We start from the raw sequence: 23,575 nt of genomic DNA, 5'->3' as shown, positions 1-23,575 counted from the left end.
GTGGTTTTACATCCTCGAGTTTTGGCTCCAGCTCTTGCCTGAGTATTTCGGCCATGTCATTTTTCTGCTCTCGTAGGCATTGGGTTTGACTCTCAGGGCCTCCGATACAGAGACAGGTTCGTCCATGGGGACCAGTCTCGGGTATGCTCTGTAAGGTAACACGCTCTTCAATTCTCTCCTGCTCAACGGCTTGTCTTTCTTCGGCGCTGCAGCTAGTTTGGCTTTCTGGACGTCTTTGACAATCTCTCGAAGTTCTGCGTCGTCACTGACGATTTGGGCCTTGAGGAAGGGGATTGACTCTTGCGCTGACTCCTGGATACCCTGCATAATAGGCACTCGGGGGGTATAATCGATCCGATCCAGTCTGGGAGCATACTTTGCATCCGGAACGATATCAGGATCTAGTCTTGCAATTTCTCCCTTCTCCAGAAGTGAGCTAATATCGATACTTTCTCCAGGGGAAATAGGGGTTGGGTGGCTCGGCGTGACGCACTCCATGTCCACTTCTTTGCGCAACACATGGTCAATGTCCACAGCAGAGAAATAAGCACATGACTGAGGAAGGTCCTCAATGCCAACCTGTTGAGAGAACATGGCACGGGTCCATAGGTTGGCAACCTGCAGAGCAAGCGCAGTGCGGTACTTGTCCGTATCCTTGACTAGATAGCGAATTTCGTCGTGAACTGTGATAGCAAGTCGAGCGTCAATGTTGAACCTGCGGATCAGGTAGTCCATGGAAACGATGAGCAGATGGAGGTAGTCAACACCTGATGATTGGATAGCCCAGTTGATTCTTGATGTTAGATAACCACCTTTACTGATGTATCGTCCCATGAGAGCTTCAGTGATGCCGGCTCCCAATACTGGCGTCCTTGCCTTGTCTTGCTCGGCGAATTCTTCCAGCTTGTTAAAGACAAACGACTCGGTGCCGCCCCGCCAAAAGGGTCGTTTGTAGAGCACCTTGCGGTTGGTCTTGGTGCCTTTAGTATTTGCATATAGTTTCGAAGCCGTCTCCAATGTCTCCTTTTCCGACAGATTGGGGTTAAATTGCCGCAACAAAGTCGCTGCGAACTTCAGACCAGCGCCATAGATTCGACCATAATTGAAAACTTTGGCATCGTTTCTGGTAATGCCAAGAATCGAAGCGGTTCGCGAATGAAGATCGGTGCCGGCAGCCTTTGTGCCTTCCAAGGTCATGAACCCAACAGCATTTCCGCCGTGAAGCTTGAAGGTTGCGTCGCCGACAAGGCTGGCAATCCAAAGCTCCTCTGAATCAACATCTGCTCCCACAAAGCAGTAGCCTTCAGGCGCCTTTACCATTGCCTTGAGCTCAGAGCCCACACGATTCTTCTTGGCATTACTAGCAGTAAGCCAGGTATTCTCGACTGCTCTGCGAGTTATAGTACCCATTGGAATGATTTGTGGCAGGATAAAGCCGTTAGCATTGGCCTCCCCGCCGTTGTGCCCAGTCTCAGCTTGCATGCCTTGATGCGAAAGGTCATCTTGATAGACAACCATTTGAGATTTGATGCGATCCCTCGCACTGATCCAATAAGAACATGATGCGTTCATTTCCAAAGCCCCCTTAGCATACGAGTACTCAGAAGACAAAACGCCGCTCTCAAAGTAAGCCAAATAGCCCTTTGCCATTGGATTCGCACAGCGAGCCGTCGGGCCATCCTTATGAGGGAGTTTGAAGTAGGTATGGGCATGGTCGTCACGTAAATGGATCTCTTTCTCGTCGAATTTGCATTCGATCATTTGTTTGGCTGTATATTTCGAGGCTTCCGCTCGTGGTACGCGAAATGTCCAACCATATTTGTCAGACCAGAACAGCGGGTGCCCGTCCCAAGCCAGTCTTAGTAGCAGAGGAGCGATTCGCGTTCGAACAGTGATGTTGATAGGGGCATCGTTGGATTGAAAGAGGTCCTTGTACCACTTGGGCATACCCGGTTTCTTCTGTCTAGCTGCAGGTCTGGGGGGATCGTTCTTCCGCTTGCCTTTGACCATTTTGATCTCTTGACCTGACCAGTCGAGTTGCTGCATCCAGGGGTCGTTTGTGTACGCCTCTGGCTCGCCCTTGATCTCCAACGCTTTATCAGTAAGACCAACAAGCCGTTCCTCAACGGCATCATTGAGCTTGTGGTATGTAGCTTCGGCATTGGTGATATACGCATCCCACGACTTATCAACCGGAAGAATGACGGACGAAAGGTGCCGAAGGGCTGCGAAACTGACGGGGTGTGGACAGGTCTCTAGGAAGTTGGGGAGAACAATCTGGTAAATACGATGAGTGACTGACACGTCGGCAGCGCAATAGTCTAGAAGTTGGTCTAGTCTCTCCAGGATCTTTTCCCGGTCCAATTCGCTAAAGTCGTCACGAAGAGCTTTGTCAATCGAAATATTGAGGTGAAACTTGGCGACATCACGGAGAGAGTTGACGGAACTTCGTTCAACCCAGAGCTCTTCTTCATCATGCATGCCGCTGGTCATCAATACCGCTAAATCATGATCCGGAGTCTTGCTCGCAACTTGATCCCGTAGTTCCCGATTCTTTTTATGTCTCATCCAGGTAGGTCGTTGTTGAGAGCACATACCGTTTACAGCGACATGGAGCGACATTGTGTCGAGAAAGGCACTTCGAGTCTGCTTGACACTATACTCCTCCAACACCCGCGCTCGGTCGAAGCCAACGTTGTGCCCGACAATAATCTTGGCCTTATTCGGGTCGCCTAATGGAATCAATTGTCGATCATTGGTGGTCTCCATTAACAGCCACGGCGACAGCCACGCATACCAGGCAGTCGGACTGGAAGCGCAGGCCATCACAGCAAAGGGGCTAACTTTCCACATAACTTCAGTGTCAAACGACAGCATTTCCTCATCAGGCGCCTCGACTTTTTCGGTCTGGCCATCGGGGTAATATTTCGTCCAACCGCTTTGATGTATCCATTTTCGAGGCTTTGGTGGTGGATTGGCGCGGGCGAACTCTTTTGCATATGCCAGATACGGCTCGGCGCAATCCAGTCCGAGTTTGTGAAAATGCTCGTCAAGTGTGCGCCCTTGGAGAGGGGGAAGATCGAAAGCTATGGGTTCGGATTTATCGGTGTTCTTTCCAAGCAAGTCATGGCGCCTTAGATGGTCTCTTGATAACTCGACTAGCTCTTGTGGTGGAGGTTTGACACCATCAGGGAAAATCTGGTCAAATATGTGAGAGCTGAGTTGCTGGACGCCTATCTCGTTATATCGGGCTTCAGAGGGCACTGCAATAAAGTTAGTTTGGTAGGGTTGTGAATGATCCATGTCTTCATACGTGCAAGTGTGCCCTTTGGGTTCGATTTGACATTGTCGGCGACAGCAGCCAGCCATCGGACATGAGCGCGCAAAGCATGACGGCGAAAAGCCTGGTGTCGAGCAATTCGGATGAAGCTGGGCGTCGAACCGCGCAACGGCTGAGCAGCAGCCGGTATGAGCATGATTAGGTGCAGCAAGATGGCATCACGGCTTCTGATACTGTAGTTGATCCGCTAGGATGTATCGGTAGTGTTTCGTCTATATCCGGGCTGTGGTTTGACAGAAGCAAGATAGCCCTAGATCATGGAGGCCAGGATGATGAATTTGGCATTTGGATGAATCTTGACCAAATTAGTGAGGTGACACCCCTGTTAAGTGGATGACGCCGTGCATTTTTGGTGGGTCTTTTCCATGTGCTTCAGATACCTAGTAGTGGGGAATGAGATAAAGATGGAGGGGCATGGTTTGAGGCAAGCTTGCAAGCAAGGTTAGTAGGTAGGGTTTGTGATAGAAGAGATATGGTAGAATACATCCGTGATAACGGATGGTGTCTTGAAGTAGAAGATAGTGGCCAAAAAAGGTTGCATGTGGTGATTTGCTACTGTACAAATGTTGTACATGTTTCAATTTTCTGTCCTCCAATCTACTAACCTATGCATTACCTGGTAGTATGGGGCGAACGAAAAGTTATGCCTAGGTACTTACATAGTTAGGTAGACTTTGGTACTGGCTTCAACGTCCTTGAAGATAAGTACCTATGGGTATTGTATACAGAGCCCAGAATCGTTACTCAAGAGGGCTTGTCTGCAAATGGGAGATATGAATATCGTAGGATGAATGCTTATGTATTTTCATGCTGTCTTATAGTTAAACAATACCGTGGTAAAGCTCACATCAGGACCATCCACAATACTTTGAAAACGCCCTTCCGACCTACCCTTGTGTCATCAAGATGAATGCGTATTAGCTTTAAAGCCATGATATGAAACTAAGCACTAGAGGCAATCCCCGATCATCCCTTGAAGGATTCCCTAGTTCAGCTATAGGCAATAGGTTCCTGTATGTTGAAAAGAGTTTTGGTGGCGTCTGGACTCGTGTATCCCGCCACACAAAGCAGATGGACATTGTCATGAATACGATTTGCAACACAGAGCAACAGTAGTTGTTGAGTTGTGTTGAATGGAAACATCGATTTGAGCAAACTCTGGTATCACTTGCGTATGGAATGTATCTTCGAGGCCTATTGCGATATGCATCATGCAGGGACCCGAACTTATCCAAGGCAAACGCGAACGCCATCATCCGTGTGATGGTGGAATGATGACACTAGCAAAAAGTTGTATATCCGAGTCTTGATATCTGATGATATCACCAAAGTCGGGTGCCTTGTGACTGTGGCTGTCAACAGTCAAATCGACTGCAGTTTCGTTGGAGGTTGGGTTAAGTGGACAAAGAGAGGGAATGAATGATGTTTGCTTTGCTACCAGAGTCCATAACTTAGTACTCTGTAGACAACAGTGAGAGGGTAAGATAAGGTTAGGTACATACTTACTTAGGTAGTCAGGTAGGTATTAATTCAGGGTTGCTCAACAGGCATGGATGTTTTCTGGTAATAAGAGGCTTCCTGCTGGTACACAGTAGAGCCGAGACCCCTCGTTGGCTCACGCTCACTTACATTCACATCAGCTCGGCTCAGATCCCGCAGCCGGTTATTTGAGTTCGGTTGAGTTATTATGTGTGTTTATATGGATGTTATTTCTCATACTGTCTATTTTTCGTGTCCCCGACTTCTTTACCCTTCCATACTCAGCCCTTTGCGATACAAAGAGCCCTTGTTACTCTCCCTGCTCTTGATATATCGCGCGTCTTTGTGTCCTTTGTACATATTGACCTGGGCTGTTTCATCCCTTCTTCTTCTCTCAGTCAGCCAAGCTTCTGGTTCCAAATCACATCCGATTTGTACCGCCCGAGTCCAAGCTCAACCCTGCCCAGGACCAAGGCGGCCCGCCCAAAGCCAGGCCGGGTTCAGTGGATGGTTTAAAGAGTGGTGCATCTCCACGCTATTTGTACCATTTCTTCCCTCCCCGTGACATTGACGCCCACCAACAATGGAACAAGAATTCTTGTATATGGATTCTCTACTCTCCTATATGTTGCAAGGTTAGAAATTCAGAAACCATTTTCACTTCTCTACCTACTACTATTTTGGACACTACCTATTTCCTTGCCTTGCCTTGCCTTGCCTTTGTCTCTTCTTGCTTCTGCCACGCTCTAGCCGAATCCAATGTCCCCACGTATTCCACGGTAGCAAGTCAACTCCTGACGTTCCTTTGTAACCGATTGAAATAGGCAACACGGACTTGTTTTTGAACTCGGCAAACGACTATTACTCTCCTCCGATAACAATCTCCATGTCAACCACTACGAGGATAGTGTCACCTCCTGCTTTTGCTGGAGCTGGAGCTGGAGCTCCACACTCAAATACACAACCGCGTTCGCGTTCTCAGAGGACAATCGGCTTGGAGATTGATCGAATCAGTGCCAGTGGCAGCACCAATGCCAATGCCAATGCCAGTGGCAGCAGTGGCAATACCAGCAGCAGAAGCAGTAGTGGTGGTGGTGCGAGCCGCTCCCACATTCGCCAGACAACAACATCATCGTCTTTACCTCTAACGTACTTCTCTTTGCCACCATTGACTTCCACTTCTCGCCTCCGTACTTATCGAACTCCAAGCCCGTTAACAACCACCCAACGGCCGAGGCCCTCCCAATCCCCTCCACCCCAGAACACCCAAGCATCACCTTGGGGAGAACCAGCGAGCGCATCATCAACACACATCGAGCTTCCGCCAATAGGTTCCTGGGAAAATGATCACCCCGAGTCTTTGCATAACGCCGATTTAGAGAACTCACTCCTCGCTTCCGAAATCGAAGATAATTTCCTCGCCGACCTTGCCGATGGTGATTTTTCATCGCCCTCATCGTACCCACCGTTCACGAACCCCGATTCACGGCCGAGTCAGTCTCATAGCGTAAGCCTTCACTCAACCGTTCAGGCTTCCACGCCGCATCGTGCATTCCGCAACACCACCGCATCCACCAACGCCACTACAAATACAACGGCCCGAGAATTATCGTCCACCAACTGCATCCTCCACCCTTTCGGCCCTGAGCGAACAACAACCCAGCTCTCCTCGGCTAGCAACTCTGCCGGCGAATCTCAAGCATCGCTGCCTGTTTTCGACTCTCTCGAGGAGAACGACTTCTTCTTTGACAGTCCGGCAAGCTCCTTCTCCGAAGCTATGCCACCCGCAACCCGGCGTAGTACCACAGCTGCGGCTGCTCGAACTGGTTCAGCGCACGTGAGTAAGCGACGACGAACATCGACGACGGCTGCACCCGCGGCCCCGCGGCCCACGTCGAGACAGAGAAAGTCACCTGCAGCCAGAAAAGACATGGATGTTGAAGAACTATTCGGCACAAGCCCTACTCGTTCTCCCATCGACGTTGAAGCCAAACCCGAATTCGACACCATCGATCTGACCGAGACCAACGAAGTGTTCGAGGAAGTCCGAAAGCCAGAAAAGGATGATCGCGTCAAGCTTGCTGCCTTTCAATGTGTCATTTGCATGGACGACTGCTCTAACCTCACAGTAACACATTGTGGTAAGTGATTTCGCTTCTGGTTCCGAAGATTCATGTAAGATTCTCACATAACCCCAGGTCATCTATATTGCGCTTCTTGTTTGCACCAGTCTCTTCATGTCGACGTCACCAAAGGGAAGTGTCCCATGTGCCGCCAAAGACTTGAAATTAAGCCTCGAGAGAGCTATAACAGCAAGACCAAGGGATACTGGCCTCTTGAACTGAAGCTCATGACTGCCACACGGAAAGGAAAGCGTAAGGCCAATACGCTGTCTTGATTTGATCGACAACTATCTACAACGGGCGAATGGCTGCGATTCTCTGAACAGCTGAGCGCTTGGTTCAGAGTTTGATGGCTGACTCCAATGCACCTTCGTTGTTGCTACGTGGCACTCCGTTTAATCGGCATCCGTGGATTAGTACTTGGAGCTTGTCACAGGTACAGGACTGTGCTAACCGCCACACGCCTTCGTGGCTTATATATTGTTTTCTTCTTTAATGTTACGGTGGGCGGGTCACTTTGGGGCGTCAGATAAAGATACCCAGCATTTACATGGATAAGGGGAACAAAGGACTGCATTGATTCAATATGCGACTACGATTGTTGTCGCTCAGGAAATGGCGCATTCGGAGTAACTAACTAGGCGAGGGATATACGTATCGTGCCGTGCCCATGGAAAGCACACAGACTTATCCATAGGGTTAACCATTTGGTGTTTAGGCAACAGTATATGGCGCATAGACTCTAGACCTCTGATACAGTTTGATTTGCTTTGTGCCGATCCCAGGTGTCGAATATTTGAAGTAGTGGTTATGAACCGACATGTAAGATGTCAGAGTATGTGAAATGCATCTGTTGAGGGCATACCCATCCAATCGCGCACCATATAAAGTGTAAAAGAGGCCGTGTCCTCTTCCCACCATACGTTTAAACTCACAAAAATATCATCATGGGTCGCTTTTCATGTCTTGTCTTGGTACTAACGTGATTGACTATCACACCTATACAGACTAAACCACACTCAACCCATATTCCATTCCACGCTATCCTGCCAACGCCGCCTAACTCTACAGCTTACATCCATCCCATCTTGACACACGTTCCTTTATGTCATTGCAAATTATATCTAAGGCATCTCTCCTTCTCTTAGGCTGGCTTAGTGAAAGAGACCGTTGCTCTGCTGCTTCGGCTCAGGAAGGACTTCGTTCTCGAACTGCATGTTTGTTAGTTGCTTGGTTGTGCATCTCAGGGAGTGAGCAAGCGTTACCTCAAGGAACCGTGTCGCTGCGATGATAACCATTAGCCCTTCAGCCAACTCTTCAATGTTTTGATCCAGGCCCTCATCCGCGTTGCCGCTTCCGATACCCGCGCTTCGTTTAAGTGTATGGGTGACGAGCATCCGGTGTTCTGTAAGGAATTTGCGACCCTGCACCACGTTGTGGCTACCGCGAGAGACAAGGGCGGCACCGATTATGCGCACCACTTGAGCAAGAAGGCCATAGTGTTGCTCAAGAGCACGAGGGTTGGTGTTGTTTATTTGAAGCTCGGGGTCTGCTCCGAAGAGACCCGAATCCTCAAGCGACCGGAAAAGGTTGGAATGGATAATGTACTTGGCTCCAGATCGTGTCTGCGCAAGCTCAAGGAGTAGAGCAAGGCGAGCATTCTGGTAATTCTGCTGCTCAGAGGTGCCTGAAAGAAAGACTCAGCAGTAGTTTCAACAAGGAAGCAAACAGAGACGTACCTGATGTGAAGACTTCATGCCACTCTTGCATGATATTTCGCAAAGAATCCACCATGATGCCGATGAAATTAAGTCGGTTGAGAGTCTCTACGACATGGTCATCGCTCTCCTGACGACCTAGGCTGACGAGAGCGTTGAGTAGGATCAATGCCGCTGTCTGGCATTGAGCTTCACCACCGTAGGCATCATCGCAGATAACATTTATCAAGCGCTCACCATACACTTGGATCGTCTTGATAGTCTTCGGACGATTCGAGATCAGAGATCCTTGATCAGCCATGCCAGTCAGGTAGCGGTAGCAGATACCATAGTAAACGGATCTCAACTCCGGGGTTCCAGCCCACTTGCCGATAGCTTGCAAGCAGATCTGGAAAAGTTGAAAGAGTTTGTCACTCACGAGATTACCGATGGCTGAACCTTGCTTGTCGTCTGCTGATGCTGAGAGGTCAAGTTTGAAGAGTAAGACCTTGGCCAGCCGTGCAAGCTCGAAAGCCTCATCCGGCCGTTCAGAAGCAAATGCTTCTAAACTGGGCAGAATCGATTGTAGGGCCTGCAGGAAGAAAGAGGTCTGTGCTGAACCCTTGAAGTCATTCGACTCGATCATAACGAGCAAAAGTTTCGTCCATGTCTTCAGCACCTTGAGGCTCTGTGTTGTGAGCTGCTTTTGTCGATTTGAAGAAATAAGGTATTCTATTATCATGCCTTCTTCGCGTTCGATAGCGGCCAGATCTTGAGCTGCAATCAATGCCCCCGATCCTTGAGCCTCACCTCGTTTCAAAAGCAGCACTTCTTTAACACGCTCGAGGTTGTAGATTGGGTTAGAGTCTGCGTCGTTCTCTAGACAGGCTGAGAGGTCGATGTTTTTATAGTATTGAAGAGGAGGCAATGGGATCTCCCAAACGCCTTCTGGGAGGAGGAAGTCATAGAGATCGAAAATAGTTGGAATCGGTATAGGTGTGTTTCCCTCTCCAATAATCTGACCATTTAGAGCCTCAAAGATGCGGCGCTTCACGCTGGGCATACGGTTCTGAGCTATGCTACAAAGCTCCATAGCAATGTATTCCAAGCCCATGCTTCGGAGAGACAAGAAGTCGATTAAAGCCACAGCACCATCTGTCACAGGGAACTGCACCATGGCGACATTCTCACCTTCCCAAGGGAGATCAGGGTTAATGATTGTTTCGCGCAACAAAAGGTGAAAGAGGATCTCATTCTCACGAAGTTCCTCGACCACAACAGGTGCAGATAGGGGCGAACTCCAAAGTATGTGTAGAATGCGCATCACACGTGATCTGATAGCGATGAGCCACTGTCGCATTCCTTGGGCATCGCCGGAGGGAGCCTCCAGGAGTAGTCTTAATAATGTGTGGAAGAGAGAAGTTCTCGAAGCGAAAGCGCCCTTAGCATCCACGGACAGAGAGTCAATGCCGCACTTGAGTCCGAGAAGCAAGTGTGCAATCGTCGGCTTGCGAGGCGTCTCTTGTAAGCATTGATATAGGAAGTCGAGGATGTAGATTTTGGTGACGTAAGCTGGGGAGTCTGCCTCACGCCCAGTTTCGAGAGGGGTTATCAATTCTGAGACAAATGATCGGGATATGGCTTCGTGTTCGCCGTTCGCCTCCAAGGCCACAATAGCCTTGTTACGGTGCATTTGACGATTAGAGCCTGACCAGACAGCAGTAATTTTCGAAGAAGAAGACATCTTCTCGAGCAGCTTTAGGCATGCAAGAGTAAGGTCTGGGTGTCCGATACCACAATAGTTGCCCAGATCGACAACCAGATTCAGTCGAGTTACCAGGCCATCTTCAAATGAGGCAAATGCGGCGTTAGATACAGGAGGCCGGCGCTGGTTTGATTGGAGTTTAATGATGGGCCGAACAAGCTCGAGATAGGTGGCCTGGAGGTCAAGGACCTTGCTAATAGCCTCAACGGCACGTAAGATGCCAAGAATAAGGGGCGAGTCTGGTGCAGCATTCCCAACATCTACAGGCTCCTGATGGATTGTGTTGAACAGAGCAGCCATGACTTTGTCGTTGAACATCCATTCCATCACTCTGGCAAAAGGGTGCATGCGAACATAGGTTGCTAGGTCGGTAGTTGCGATGACTCCATCGACGTTGATGTTTGTTTCGTTAGCCATGATAATGAGGTCCTCGTTGAATGTGTTGAGGCAGACTAAGATAAACTCTAGGCAACTAAGGCGAAGAACGCGAGTTTGATTCACATCTTGAAGGTCATTTGCCTTGGTAGCAAAAACCAGTCCCATCACGAAGTCGACGTAAACCTCAATACCAGGCATGCGGGAGGCTGAGCCGAGGTTCTCAGGGAACGGCAATCCGTCATTGAGGGGACTGCTATCGATAGCTGGAGATATAAGAGAAAGTAGGAGTTGAATGAAAGACTCGGGGTCCTCAAAACCATTGCTTATCTCATCAAAGATACGATCCATAGAAACAATTGGTGATGGCTGAGCTTGGCGAGTAATTGGATGGGAAGCGTACCCTCCTGTGATCCAAGTATCGAGGCAATTCCACATAAGGATCCCCTCCTGAAGCGATTTTCGTGCCATTAAAGCTCGTAGAGCCATAAAGGTACAACCGCGTAAACGCGGGGGAATGGGACTGCTTGCGAGTTCATACAATGTTTCAACCAGGTTATAGTTGAGATTCTGAAGGAGAAACTGTCTGGTTGTCTCGCTTTCGCTGGCCAGCTTTGACATTAATCGAAGGTAGCATTCAAGCATCATGGCCGATTCTGGTTCGGTCTCTGCTTGATCACTGCTCATCTTTTCATTTCGATAACGAATTGTCTGGGGCGGTGTTGGCTTCTGCCGTATCTTGGCGGAGAAGAAGTCTAGCTCCCTGAAGATTTGTGCCCATGTTAAAGACTGAGATTTTCTCATCTTCCCGGATGAATGATGGCCCTCATCCATCAAGAACTCGTGTGCAGCAGAAGCGCACTCCTCATTTTCCGAAATAGCCTGAAGCATCTCGCAAAAAGCTGTTACTAGAGGTGTTGACGCTCTACGAGAAGCCCAATGCATGAAACCAGCCAAGTTACTGTCGGGATCGGACCAAAAATTCATAGCAGCATCGGGTCGTCCCTCATAAGCGTACGCGATGACCAACAAGAACCTTTCGAGATCTAGATCCTGCTCGTGAGTCTGGCTGGATTGGCGTTGCTCATCCTCCTCCACACGAAGCTTTCGCAGGACATCGGGAAGGTTAGAGATAAATCCATCGACAAATATTTCAAGCTGGAGCATCAGAGTCAATTGGAAGAAGTCGGCGAACGGTATCGCATCCGGTGCTAGTGCGGGAGACTTTCGCTGGAGCCATTTGCGCATGCCTGCTCTCACAGGATCGTGCCAATCAGGCGACTTAACATCAGCAGCGATGGAGAGAAGAAAGTCAAAGGATCCATCCTTCAAAGACTCCAGGAAAGCTTTCGATCGTTGTCGATCCTCCTCATCCAAGTCGGTGTTGGGGGGGATTGCAGCCTCCGGAGGATCATCCACGTAAAAACCACTATACTCGGCGAGCCACCAAGCACGGAAAGCAGCTTGTAGCTGGGACAAGGGCCACAGAGGACTGTCCGCAGGAAAGAGTTTGCCATTCAGCTCACGAGCCTTGATGAGGTCATATCCTCCTTCCGCAGACCCGAATACCGAAATGTATGCTCCAATTGATGGTATAAGGTGGACCAGCAAAGCATCATACCTATCAACTTTCTGGAGAACCGAAACGAAGTCAAGAAAGTCTTGTGTTGACCCTTGTCTCATTTCAATACTCCGACAGAGGATGACACCCAGTAGCTCATGTTGTTGCATCAAGCTGACTCTGGAGAACTCGATAGTCTCCATTTGTTCAGAGATGCCCCCTGTTGTAGTTTGACCAAGAGTCTGGGCAGCAGCGATCTTGTCTCCTATCTTCTGAAGCCATGCCTTGATCTCTTTCATGGAAGCCATGCACCTAGGTACTATCCGTTTTGTAGCATCTGCCCCCATGCTTGGCTGAAGCAAACGCTCTGCCACGTAGAGCTTGACGCTCTCGAGAGCTTCTGTGTCGGCGAGATCATCGTCGAGGCCTTCTAGCTCGAGGAGAAGTCTAACAATGTCCAAAACGTATTTGCGCTGCTGGTGGAATCGGATAATGGCACATTCGAGAAGGGATCGGCCAAGCCTGTCGGGGTCCTCTTGGGATTCAAGCAAACACCGGGTAGATTCGAGCTCGTCGAGTTCTACCTCGTCGGAAAAGGTGAGAACATCTTGCTGGAAGTTGTCGTTTATTGAGTATTCGTCACCGTCAATGACAACCTTGCCTATATAATCAGTTAGATGGGAGAGAAACTTGAGTTGCGCCAACCAACTCCTTACCGGACGTGACAGCATTTCTGTTTTCCCCTCTCCTTGCTGGTTTATCCCATAACTTCCCTAGTTCTGTTTCAAAGACCTGGACTAGAAATTCGTTGCCCAGGGCCTCTGCGCCTTCAACGCGACCTTCGCGTAATGATAGAAGCCCTTGATGGAAAGCTTGGAGGGCATCTAAAGCGGTGATGTCGGCCATTTTTATGGTTCAATACTGTCGCATGTTGATCAGTGAGGCGACAGCGAGTGTGAAATACAAGCTGCGAGATTTGCACCGTGGTGCGTAACGTGTCGCAAATGTTGAATCTTTTTGTCGATGGCTGTTAGTGGTCGCGGTTTTGAGATTCTTCACTTTGAGAGCCTTGTTGACTTCCCCAGTAGGTGAGCTCATCGAGCTATTTGATTGGTTGGCTTCTTAGTTGTTTAGGCGGTGAGAAGCTTTCTGCCCCCTGAAAGCTCTAGGAGCTGTCAGCCCAGGTATGCCGTAAAAAATAGGCACGCCTTAGGCCTTGCAATCGTCTTAATGATTAATGACTTCAAGGAAAAACAGCAACAAAGTCAACATTAGAAAATTGCATTGAAGATAGGAATGATATATTTTGGAACTCTTGCCACCAAGACATCAAATTAACAGCTCTTGATAAGCATAGAGCATTTCTGAGCCATGGCCCTCTAACATTACCAGGAGTAAGTAGGTATAAAGCGTCCATTGGCACGATGCTGAAGGGTGCCTATTTTCTGTAGCTGCAGCTTATTCCTCGCTCAAAGAAGTGCTCCTGTTTTGCAATCTTTTTGCGATTCTTCTCCCAATAATCATTCACCACTTCAGTTTGCTCCGTGGCTTTGTTCTCGTTGTTCTATTCATACCTACTCAAGTACACAAGGTATTATACGGCCTCCACTGTCCCTTGGTTGTCTAGCAAACGAGCTTAGACCATCTGGTATTTGCATAATACATACAGCAGGCACAATCTTCAGTCGCGCTTTCTGGTGGATTTGTGCACCACTTGTGTATTCCACCTCATCTTTACCTAAGGTAGCTCCGATGACGATCTGATATTTCAATGAAGGAATAAGAAGTCTTTGTGGCGGTCGTATTTACTCGCGCTCATTATGGCTTCGTCTCATGGATTCAATGTTATGAATCTAGCGCGTTCGTAACCCATGGCTACTAATGCTTTCTTAATGGCTGCAACTACTAACATGACCGATTATAGGTGATGTCAAGGCCGGCTCAGTCAGAGATAGAGAAAAAGCTGTAGACGGTATGTCTGTCTGCCTTTGGCTCTTCTAGACTCGGAGAGCTTACATTCATCTTAGAACTGGCGCATCTTGTCAACCCGCGGAATCGAGCTACAAATCTGTAAGTAGAGAGCAACCCCCTTTCGGCCACTCTAACAAGGAAAAGCTCCGACCTCGGTGACAAGAGCTACCATGAGATATTTGAAGCCATTTTCAGTTTCGTCCTTCGGGAGAAGCCCATCTTCTATGACAAGAAGAAATCTCAAACAACAATAAATACTACGACCTCTCGGCTATCAAAATGTGCCGATGCCGTACGCATGACGGTGGGACGTGGTAACGCAAAGATTGGACGAAAGACACTTCTCGCCATTGTGGACCATATCACTCAGGTTCTTCCGGGGCCTAATGACGATTTCGTGCCCCCTTTACTCCAGGATTACATCAAAGCTTTGGCCGAGGTGCTTTCCAGGCCGGCTCACGTGGAGATTCTCGCCAGGAAGGAAGGCCACCCATGGGAGCTCTGTGTTGGGTTCTTCCTCAGTGTTGCTCAGTTCTTGCTCCCTAACGAAGGAGATGTTCCAACCCGAGCATTGGCCCGAGCATCCCCGGCTTTGGTTCGGTCATCACCGGCTCCAGGATCAGCAGGATATGGCCGATCTGGCGGACGATCAACTCCATCAACCCAAAGTCAGAGACGAGCTGCCCCTGGTGAGGGTGGCTTACTGAAAGATGTCTTAGAAGGACTGCACTATCTTGTTGTCGGTGGAAATGCACCCCTACTTCGGCAGTTCAAAGATATCACACCAGTAGTTCTCAGAGTCTTGAGCCTCAAGCAAGTCAGTCTTGGCTCTTTGCAGACTCTGGCATTCGCTATCATCAATGCTATTTTCTCTGCTACTCATGCTGACGATTTGGAGCACGCCAGCTCTCTGGTGCAGACTCTGGTGCCGCTCATGAGTTACTGGTGGAGATCAGAGAAAGTATCTCAGGATGAAGTCATCCGTGCGTTAAGAATAGAGATCTCTAGAAGTATACTCTTGACACACCTTCACATTGAACACTTGGCTCTCAGGTCGTCGGATGAAGCCATACGCCTGGACTTGGAAGATTTGGTAGAGAACATCTGGTCTGAGTACTCAAGGCGTGGTGAAGCATTCCGCCTCCAAATGAGCGACATCACATTTGCCTTATCCTCGTTGCCCACATATGGCCTACAACTGGATATTTTTGGCCTCCGACCACATAATGTTTATGGTGAGGGACATTGGGCTATCATCCAAAATTTGGCATTCCTCGAACGTATAATGGCACTGCCTCGTCTGAAGAGACAAGGAGATGATAATGGTGAACAAGATGAGCAACCGCGCAAAAGGCGGCGAACTCGTCAAGATAATTCCAGTCGCATCCGGCTCAAGCTGAAGGCTGTCGATGTCTCTATCTGCAGGACTGCCCTGCAGTTGATTCCGTTTCTTCTAGCTCACAAATCATTAAGCCGTGAAGAACTCCTCGACTTACTGCCAGATTTGATATCATTGGCGAACGACAAGAACCCAGTTACAGCTTCTTGGGCCCTCATTGCCTCTGCAAGGTAAGATCGCCCATTCGCTGGGCACTATTCGACTGGACATACTGCTAACATCATCAGCTTTATTGCTTACTCGGAAGGCTGCCATGATCAGGTGGACATGTGGCATCAGCTCTGGCGGTTCGCCATACGATCTGTCAGTTTGCCAGGAACTAGCCGAGCAGCAGCTGTGCTTCTGCACCAGCTGCTTGAAGCAGACGTGCTCCCTTATCACACCATTTCGCAGGACATTAATAATATGGTTACAACTGCCGATGTCAGTGGACCTAGCACCTTGAGTGATGCCTCTATCAGCTTGATGTTCCATGTTCTTCATCTACGGAACGCGAAAATCCCGAGCGCAAGCCAAAGTACATGTCATCATATCATTCGATGGGTGTTTCTAAGATGGAACCCGAGTGAGTTCGTTGTCCTGAAGTCAAATAAATCTTAACACCCTATAGATGAATCTGCTTTCGCATCCTATAACTCCTTGCACGTTCAGCCAATTCACTTGGTGAATCTCATTCGAACATGTTGCGGAACGACAATTCTGGAGTTGACCTCCCACCCGGCAGCTCCAGGGGGCCCATTGACGGAGACCTGGAGTTCTTTCAAAGAGATCGAGTCCTTCACGCGGTACATACTCCTTTCGGAAGATGCACCTAACAGTCCCGCAACAACCGGGAGTTGCAGCTTTTCAAAGCCCACAAACTCACCACCATTGGCGGATGCCAACACACGTTATGCTTCCCAGAAACTCACCCTCGAACTCTTTTACCCTAAGCTGAGCGAGTTGATGGAGCTTTGTACGTCGTGGACAAAGAAGATGAATGAAGGCGGTATACAAATCTCTTTTGATCGCTTCCAAAGTCTCGTATCGGCCTGTTTGGCGGGCACACTGTTGCTACCATTGTTTGCCGATATCAACTCGACTCAGTCTTCGTCTGTTGCGTCAACTCTCAAAGAAATTCTAGAGAAAGGAATGAACTCTGCTTTAACGTCCGTTGAGCCCAATGCGTTTGTCGATTCAATCCTGCGAGCAGTCCGGCCCATTATGCCTGATTTAAATACGACAAGCCTCAACAGAGCTCTTACAAGCAACCCTGGTCTCCTGCAACTCTTCTCTCGGATGTGGAGCTTACTTGGAGAACAAAAGGACCAGACACATCATGACAACAGCATCGACCTAATGGACATTGACGAGGACTTTGACTCACAAAGTAGCAGAGCAAGTTCGATTCATGCGCCAACGGTAGTCCCACGCTTCGACATCCAGATGAAGTTGGATACGCAGGCTTTCTATACAGAAACGAGGACGCGGCTGCATTTTCTGTCTATCATGAATGACGACGTTGGGCAGATTGGGCTCATCCCTGATATCTACGTGGAACATCTCATCAACTTGCTGGACGATGATTTACTCATGTGCCAAAATCTGCTATTAGACATTTTCACCTCTGACCTCGTTGTTACCCCAGACAACGCGCTCGCCATTATCGAAAGACTTGGGGAGTATATCGGCCTGCCTGATTATCAGTGTGCCGAAGTTGTATTAAGCACCTGTATCGGAGTGATTGATGGGCTTCACCCCATCTGGCTGAACGATAAACGACATCTTTCAGATCGAGTGGGCGATCTTTATTATCACTTCATCAAGGTCTGTCTCACATCGAACATTTTCTCGCCAAGGGCCCAAACATCAATGGTTCGATTATTGTTTACCCTGCTCCGAACCAACACAGAGTATGGTAAAGATCAAGGCCTTGATTCGCCTCGAACCTGTTTACTTTACATCCTGAAGAAAGGTCCAATGTTGGTCAAATTCGCTATCTCCCAGAAGATCGCTAGCGTTTTCGATCTTTTTGTTCTCAAGCTTCACGATGAAGTTTTTGTGGATGTGCTAGACAGTTTACCAACCAACCCTCTCGATACTACTGGCATCGCATTCCGCTTGCTAGTCTTGTCAAATCTCGCCTGCCGATGGTCGACATTGCTTCGGAGATGTACATATCACATTTTTGAAACCCCAGGAAAGATATTGGACTCAACTCAGTATGCAACTCGATGCTTGATCAATGTGTCAAACACGCTGAAATTGGAATCACCAAAAGCATTGTTCCGCTTGTTCTCCCGCCAACTCTTATATACCTGGTTAGAATGCGATCCGATTGAGGATATTCCGTTCTCCATCTTTGGCTTCGCGACACTCGGAGATCTCCTCAAGTCAGCCCAGTCCGAAGCCATTGGCTTGACAGTAATGAGAGGACAAGACGAGGCATTTGCAGAAGTGTGCCGCAACCTCGAAAATTCTGAAAGCGACCTAATTCGTCAAAATTTCACTACTGCCATTGCATATAGCATGATCTTTGGTGACTCAAATGGGGGCGAGGATAAGGAGCGAGGCGAGGCACATATCAAAAAGTTGCTCGGAAGTCAAGTGTACATGGACTCTATTTATATCAACCTTGTTGATATAGCGGCCCTCTTCTTTGACCTCATCGACCAAGAAAATTCTCTAGAGAGGGTGTTTGCCAGGTACAAGCTTGACTACGCTGGCGAGATCATGGGTGCCATGAAAGCCGTTTCTCATTCACCTGCTGAGCTACCAGCGAACCAACAGCCAATGTTTAAGGCTAAATATCTCATCCACGAACTTTACAGGCTCTGCCAAAACACGGAGTTCCAATTTAACGACCTATGGACGCCACCTGTGGTTGTCTCGATCGCTCGATCGCTCCTCAACACGGTGCATCCGGCTTTGGGTCCCTTACATGCATGCTCTGTTCTTCGAAAGGTCAGAGTCTTAATATCCCTTGCTGGGCCAGTCGCTTGGGACTCTTATCCCCTGGAAATGCTCCTGAACGCAACCCGCAAATTTATCACGGACTCAGAGTGTGCAGATGATGCACTTGGAATTAGCCAGTATCTCCTGGGTCAAGGTGCCAAGCATCTCAGCAACGTGCCATCGTTTCTCGCTGGTTATGCCCTGTCGACCCTCGCGTCGCTGCGGGTCTTCCTAGAGTCAAGTCAGTCGAGCACTACCCAGGAGAGTCAGTTCAAAGCAACTATGAGCAAAGCAGAGAAGTTCCATGGATGGTTCAGCAAGTACCTCGAGGAGTATGACTCGCCATCGTTTAAGGATCTTGCGCAAAAAAACGCTTTCAAGTCCATAACACAGTCTGCTGCTCGCATTCGAGCTTCTGGAAATGCTGAAAGAGGCACTGCGGAGAGCAAATTATTGCTGGATATCTTGGACGATGGTGGCGCAGATCACCAGCTTCTCAACGATTCTTCTCGACAGTTAGCTCTCGGTCTTCTTTGTGGCGACTTTAGCATTCCTGCGTCAATCAAGGACGACATAATTGAATCTGACCATGATGCTGTAAAGCATTCTACGGCTGTATGGAAGAGCTGCGACACAGAAAATCTGAGCGAAGAGTATCTAGCATGGGCAGGACGAGTTGTTGGGCGAGCCTTTTCGGCTTCCGGGGAGATTCCAGTCAATATTCTACGCGAATCACATCTTACTCGCTACCAACAAATAGCCCCAGGGTCAAATGGCTCAGAGATGGGAATACTTTACCTGCTCCAAGACCTCACCTCAAATCCCGATTCTGTCACTGCTGGTCTTGCCGAAGCTGCTCTACGATCCATTGTCTCAGATGCCGCTATACTTGAGGATGAACCACTAACTGTAGCTTGTCAGAAGAGTCTAACAGAGTCTCTCTTAATAACTTCCCAATGGGGCTCGCACAGATCTCCCCCGTCTGACAAAGCCCCTGTTACTCCTTCTTCACCAGATAAGCAAGATGTGTGGTCTGTGGAAATCACTTCGAAAGAATGGCTCCCAAGCCTGAGCGCACACCTTGCCCAATGTGTTCCAGAATCAATCATTCTCTCAGTCCTTGCCCCTATTCTCGCCAGAGTGGAGCACTTTGCGGAGAGTGCGTTTCCCTTCGTTGCTCATCTTGCGCTCTACTTTCCGATAAATCAGCAACATTCCCCTAAGCGACCATTTTCTGTGGCGATCAAGAGCTGGCTGAAATGCACTGATCCTGCAGCCAAAGAAAGTCTGAAGCTACTCATCAATATGCTTCTGTATCTAAGGACACAGCAGTATCCCAAAGAATCTTCAATAGCTGATCGGTCGTATTGGCTCGAGGTGGATTCCGCGACGGTTGCATCAGCGGCGTCGCGATGCGGAATGTATAAAACCGCCTTGCTTCTCGCTGAGTATGTTACTCCGGAAACCTCGCGGTCCTCAAGAAGGTCCTCGGCCGCAAAAGAGGTGGATATAAGCGACACTCTCCTCACGATCTTTGAGAACATCGATGATCCAGATGCATACTATGGGCTACCCGAAGAACCCAGCCTTCCTAAGGTTGTCGCTCGCGTAGAATATGAGAATGATGGTCCCAGAAGTCTTGCATTTCGAGGCGCCATGTACGATAACCACATATTCTATGGAGATCCAATGACTCAGTCAGACGAACAGGCTTTAGTTAGAGCCCTGGGTACACTTGGGTTGTCAGGACTTTCGAATTCACTTCTTCAGACGCAACAAAACCTGGAGTCATCCCCAGCTGCTCTCGAGGACACTTTCAATACTGCTAGAAAGTTAGGGATTTGGAACCTTCCTGCTCCCCCAAGTGATCATCACGCGGTAACAGTATACAAAGCGTATCAAAGTATTTCTGAGGCAGCCGATGTTACGAATATCCGAGCAGCTGTGCATGAGGGCTTCAGCCGCACGATGAGGAGCTTGGCTGCCCTCGATGCGAACGCAACTTCATTGAGGAAACGGCTTGGAGCTTTGGCATCCTTAACAGAGCTTGATGACGTTATAGGGGTTTCTGACACTGCAGAGATGGATGGTCTCATCGAAAAGTTCAAAACTCGAAGCGATTGGATGCGGAGCGGACTGTGAGTATTCCTTAGCATTCGTAGAGTAAGCTACTAATTATCATTAGGTACGGGAGTGTCAGCCAGATCTTATCTTGCCGTGCGTCTACGATGAGCATGGTCAGTCAGCAGAATACCCTTCAAACAAATATCAAGCTTTCCGCGGCTTCTGCACGGCATATGGAGGTAGAAGCAATGATCACCGCATCTCAGATCTATCGCTATCACCAAGCGACACAAGAGAGTCTCAGAATATCCACTGGGCTTACCAAGCTCATCCCGACATGCGCCGCCTTAGACGTTCATGTTGATGCAGCGGTCAACATCGAGACAGCTAATTCTCTCTGGGATTATGGTCAGATGAGCACATCCATCCGTATGCTCCAAGGCATAGATAGAGATGCTTCGCTCAAAAAGCAAACTCTGCCGGTCAGCCGATCTGACTTGCTTTCGAAGATTGGGTACCAGGTTTCTGTCGCTCGCCTTGAAGAGCCACATGACATTCAGAAAAACTACCTGGAGCCTGCACTCAAGGAGCTCAAAGGCAAAGGCCAAGGTCGGCAAGCAGGTGCTGTATTCCATCAGTTTGCCATGTTCTGTGATCAACAACTGCAGGACCCAGATGGCCTGGAAGACTTGAAAAGACTGCAAAGTCTAAAGAAGGCCAAGGGTGATGAAGTGTCAGAATTGAAAACCCTAGTCAGCGGCACAAAGGATACTCAGCTGAAAACAAGATATTCACACGTCTTGAACAAGGAGAAGCAATGGCTAGATCTTGATGAGCAAGAACTGCGGCGAGTCGAGCAGACTCGCAGTGAGTTCGTTCGGCTGAGCCTCGAGAACTACCTCCTGTCTCTTATTGCCTCTGATGAACACAATAACGACGCCCTTCGGTTCACGGCTCTTTGGCTGGAGCGATCAGAAGAGGAGACTACTAATAAGGCGGTTATGCGGCATTTGTCCGACGTGCCAACGAGGAAATTTGCTGGTCTCACGAATCAACTGACGTCCCGACTGCAAGACCAGGACACCTCATTCCAGAAATTGCTGTTGGAGCTGGTCTACAAAATCTGTGTAGACCATCCTTATCACGGGATGTATCAGATCTGGTCTGGAACCAAGGCAAAAGCGCAGCAAAAGGATGACGTAGCTGTTCTTCGTGTCAGAGCAACAGATCGTATTGCGAAACGGCTTGCAGAGACGCAATCTGTTGCCAACATTTGGCTCTCGATTGACAAGACAAGCAAATACTATCATGCTCTTGCTATGGACCGGAACCCGAATAGATACAAGTCGGGTGCGAAGATCCCGCTCAAAGAGTCTTCGCCCGGGCACAACCTCATTAACTGCTTGATCAAATACCGGATTCCATCTCCAACTATGCACATCGAACTCTCCCATACAAAAGATTACTCAAAGGTCCCGATCATCTCCAAATTAGAGCCAACCATGACCATCGCTTCAGGCGTCAGTGCCCCAAAGATCATTACCGCCATTGGAAGCGATGGCGTGCGCTACAAACAGCTTGTCAAAGGAGGACACGACGACTTGCGACAGGATGCTATCATGGAACAGGTCTTTTCGGCCGTATCGTCTCTGCTGAAGCTTCATAGGACGACTCAGCAGCGCAACCTAGGAATCAGGACATACAAGGTATTGCCACTCACTGCATCTTCAGGCTTGATTGAATTCGTCCCCAACACGATCCCACTTCACGAGTTCTTGATGCCCGCCCATGAAAGATACTACCCAAGAGACTTGAAGGGCTCCCAATGTCGTAAGGAAATATTTGGGGTTCAAAGTCGGACGGTGGAAACTCGAATCAGCACCTATCGCAAGGTCACGGAGAAATTCCATCCAGTCATGAGATACTTCTTTATGGAACACTTTATGAATCCAGATGAATGGTTCCTAAAAAGACTAGCGTACACAAGAAGCACTGCGGCTATATCGATGCTGGGACACGTTCTCGGTTTAGGAGACCGACACGGACACAACATTCTCTTGGATCACAAGACAGGGGAAGTTGTTCACATTGACTTGGGTGTTGCATTTGAGGCTGGCCGTATTCTGCCAGTACCGGAGTTGGTCCCCTTCAGACTGACAAGAGACATTGTGGATGGAATGGGGATCACCAAGACAGAAGGCGTCTTCCGAAGATGCTGCGAGTTTACGCTGGATGCTCTAAGAGAAGAGCAGTACTCGATTATGACAATCTTGGATGTGTTGCGGTTTGATCCGTTGTATACGTGGTCGATCTCACCACTCCGACTTGCCAAACTCCAAAAGGCGAGACACAACGACGAAACCCCAATGGACGATGAACAAAGCGAAGCAGAGACGAAGAAGGGCAAAAAGGCTGCAGGCCACGTCAATGAACCATCTGAAGCTGACAGAGCCTTGGAGATTGTGAGGAAGAAGCTCTCGAAAACGTTGAGTGTGACTGCAACAGTAAACAAGTTGATCAACCAAGCTACGGACGAGCGAAATTTGGCAGTGTTGTATTCTGGCAAGTTAATCAGATGTCACCAACTTGAGTTCACAGCTAACAAACCCCTTTTCCTAGGTTGGGCAGCATATGCTTAAGATGTTTGGCCAAGGCTAACTTGAGGCGGAGGGAAATGTAGTGTCAAGTTATCATGTATTAGTTAGCGACGTACCAAGGACTGAATCATAATAGCCGGCAGAGCGAATGTAGGCATATCAAGCGTGGCTCAAGGTGTCAATTGCATTCCAATGTTACCAGTGTACAGCTGAAGACATGGAGATCAATTAATGATACTTCATGAATGCTTGCTATCACTCAGGGAAGTC

General features: G+C 48.7%; 4 protein-coding genes across 4 annotated transcripts; 2 read left to right on the top strand and 2 right to left on the bottom strand.

Annotated features, from left to right (window-relative positions):
• Nucleotides 1-6: 6 nt before the first annotated feature.
• FSUBG_5104 (DNA polymerase gamma mitochondrial) lies at nucleotides 7-3,476 on the bottom strand (the record flags this gene model as incomplete). Its single annotated transcript, XM_036683165.1, has 2 exons — nucleotides 7-3,263; nucleotides 3,314-3,476. The coding sequence occupies 2 exons, from the start codon at nucleotides 3,474-3,476 to the stop codon at nucleotides 7-9; spliced, it is 3,420 nt and encodes a 1,139-aa protein (XP_036539411.1).
• A 2,229-nt stretch (nucleotides 3,477-5,705) lies between these two features.
• FSUBG_5103 (e3 ubiquitin ligase complex slx8-rfp subunit slx8) lies at nucleotides 5,706-7,217 on the top strand (the record flags this gene model as incomplete). The annotated part of the gene is made up of 2 exons (XM_036683164.1): nucleotides 5,706-6,960; nucleotides 7,018-7,217. The coding sequence occupies 2 exons, from the start codon at nucleotides 5,706-5,708 to the stop codon at nucleotides 7,215-7,217; spliced, it is 1,455 nt and encodes a 484-aa protein (XP_036539410.1).
• Nucleotides 7,218-8,096: 879 nt separating this feature from the next.
• Nucleotides 8,097-13,246, bottom strand: FSUBG_5102 (nucleoporin; the record flags this gene model as incomplete). The annotated part of the gene is made up of 4 exons (XM_036683163.1): nucleotides 8,097-8,153; nucleotides 8,208-8,629; nucleotides 8,682-13,001; nucleotides 13,057-13,246. The coding sequence occupies 4 exons, from the start codon at nucleotides 13,244-13,246 to the stop codon at nucleotides 8,097-8,099; spliced, it is 4,989 nt and encodes a 1,662-aa protein (XP_036539409.1).
• A 914-nt stretch (nucleotides 13,247-14,160) lies between these two features.
• On the top strand, nucleotides 14,161-23,347 carry FSUBG_5101 (serine threonine kinase TEL1; the record flags this gene model as incomplete). Its single annotated transcript, XM_036683162.1, has 7 exons — nucleotides 14,161-14,200; nucleotides 14,265-14,312; nucleotides 14,368-14,410; nucleotides 14,456-15,880; nucleotides 15,938-16,275; nucleotides 16,321-20,782; nucleotides 20,830-23,347. The coding sequence occupies 7 exons, from the start codon at nucleotides 14,161-14,163 to the stop codon at nucleotides 23,345-23,347; spliced, it is 8,874 nt and encodes a 2,957-aa protein (XP_036539408.1).
• Nucleotides 23,348-23,575: the final 228 nt, after the last annotated feature.

The sequence above is a fragment of the Fusarium subglutinans genome (genome assembly GCF_013396075.1).
Source record: "Fusarium subglutinans strain NRRL 66333 chromosome Unknown NRRL66333_c0000047, whole genome shotgun sequence".
In the NCBI taxonomy this organism is placed as follows: Eukaryota; Fungi; Ascomycota; class Sordariomycetes; order Hypocreales; family Nectriaceae; genus Fusarium; species Fusarium subglutinans.
The sequence above is the reverse complement of the archived record's forward strand: the minus strand, read 5'-3'. Positions and strand labels throughout refer to the sequence as shown.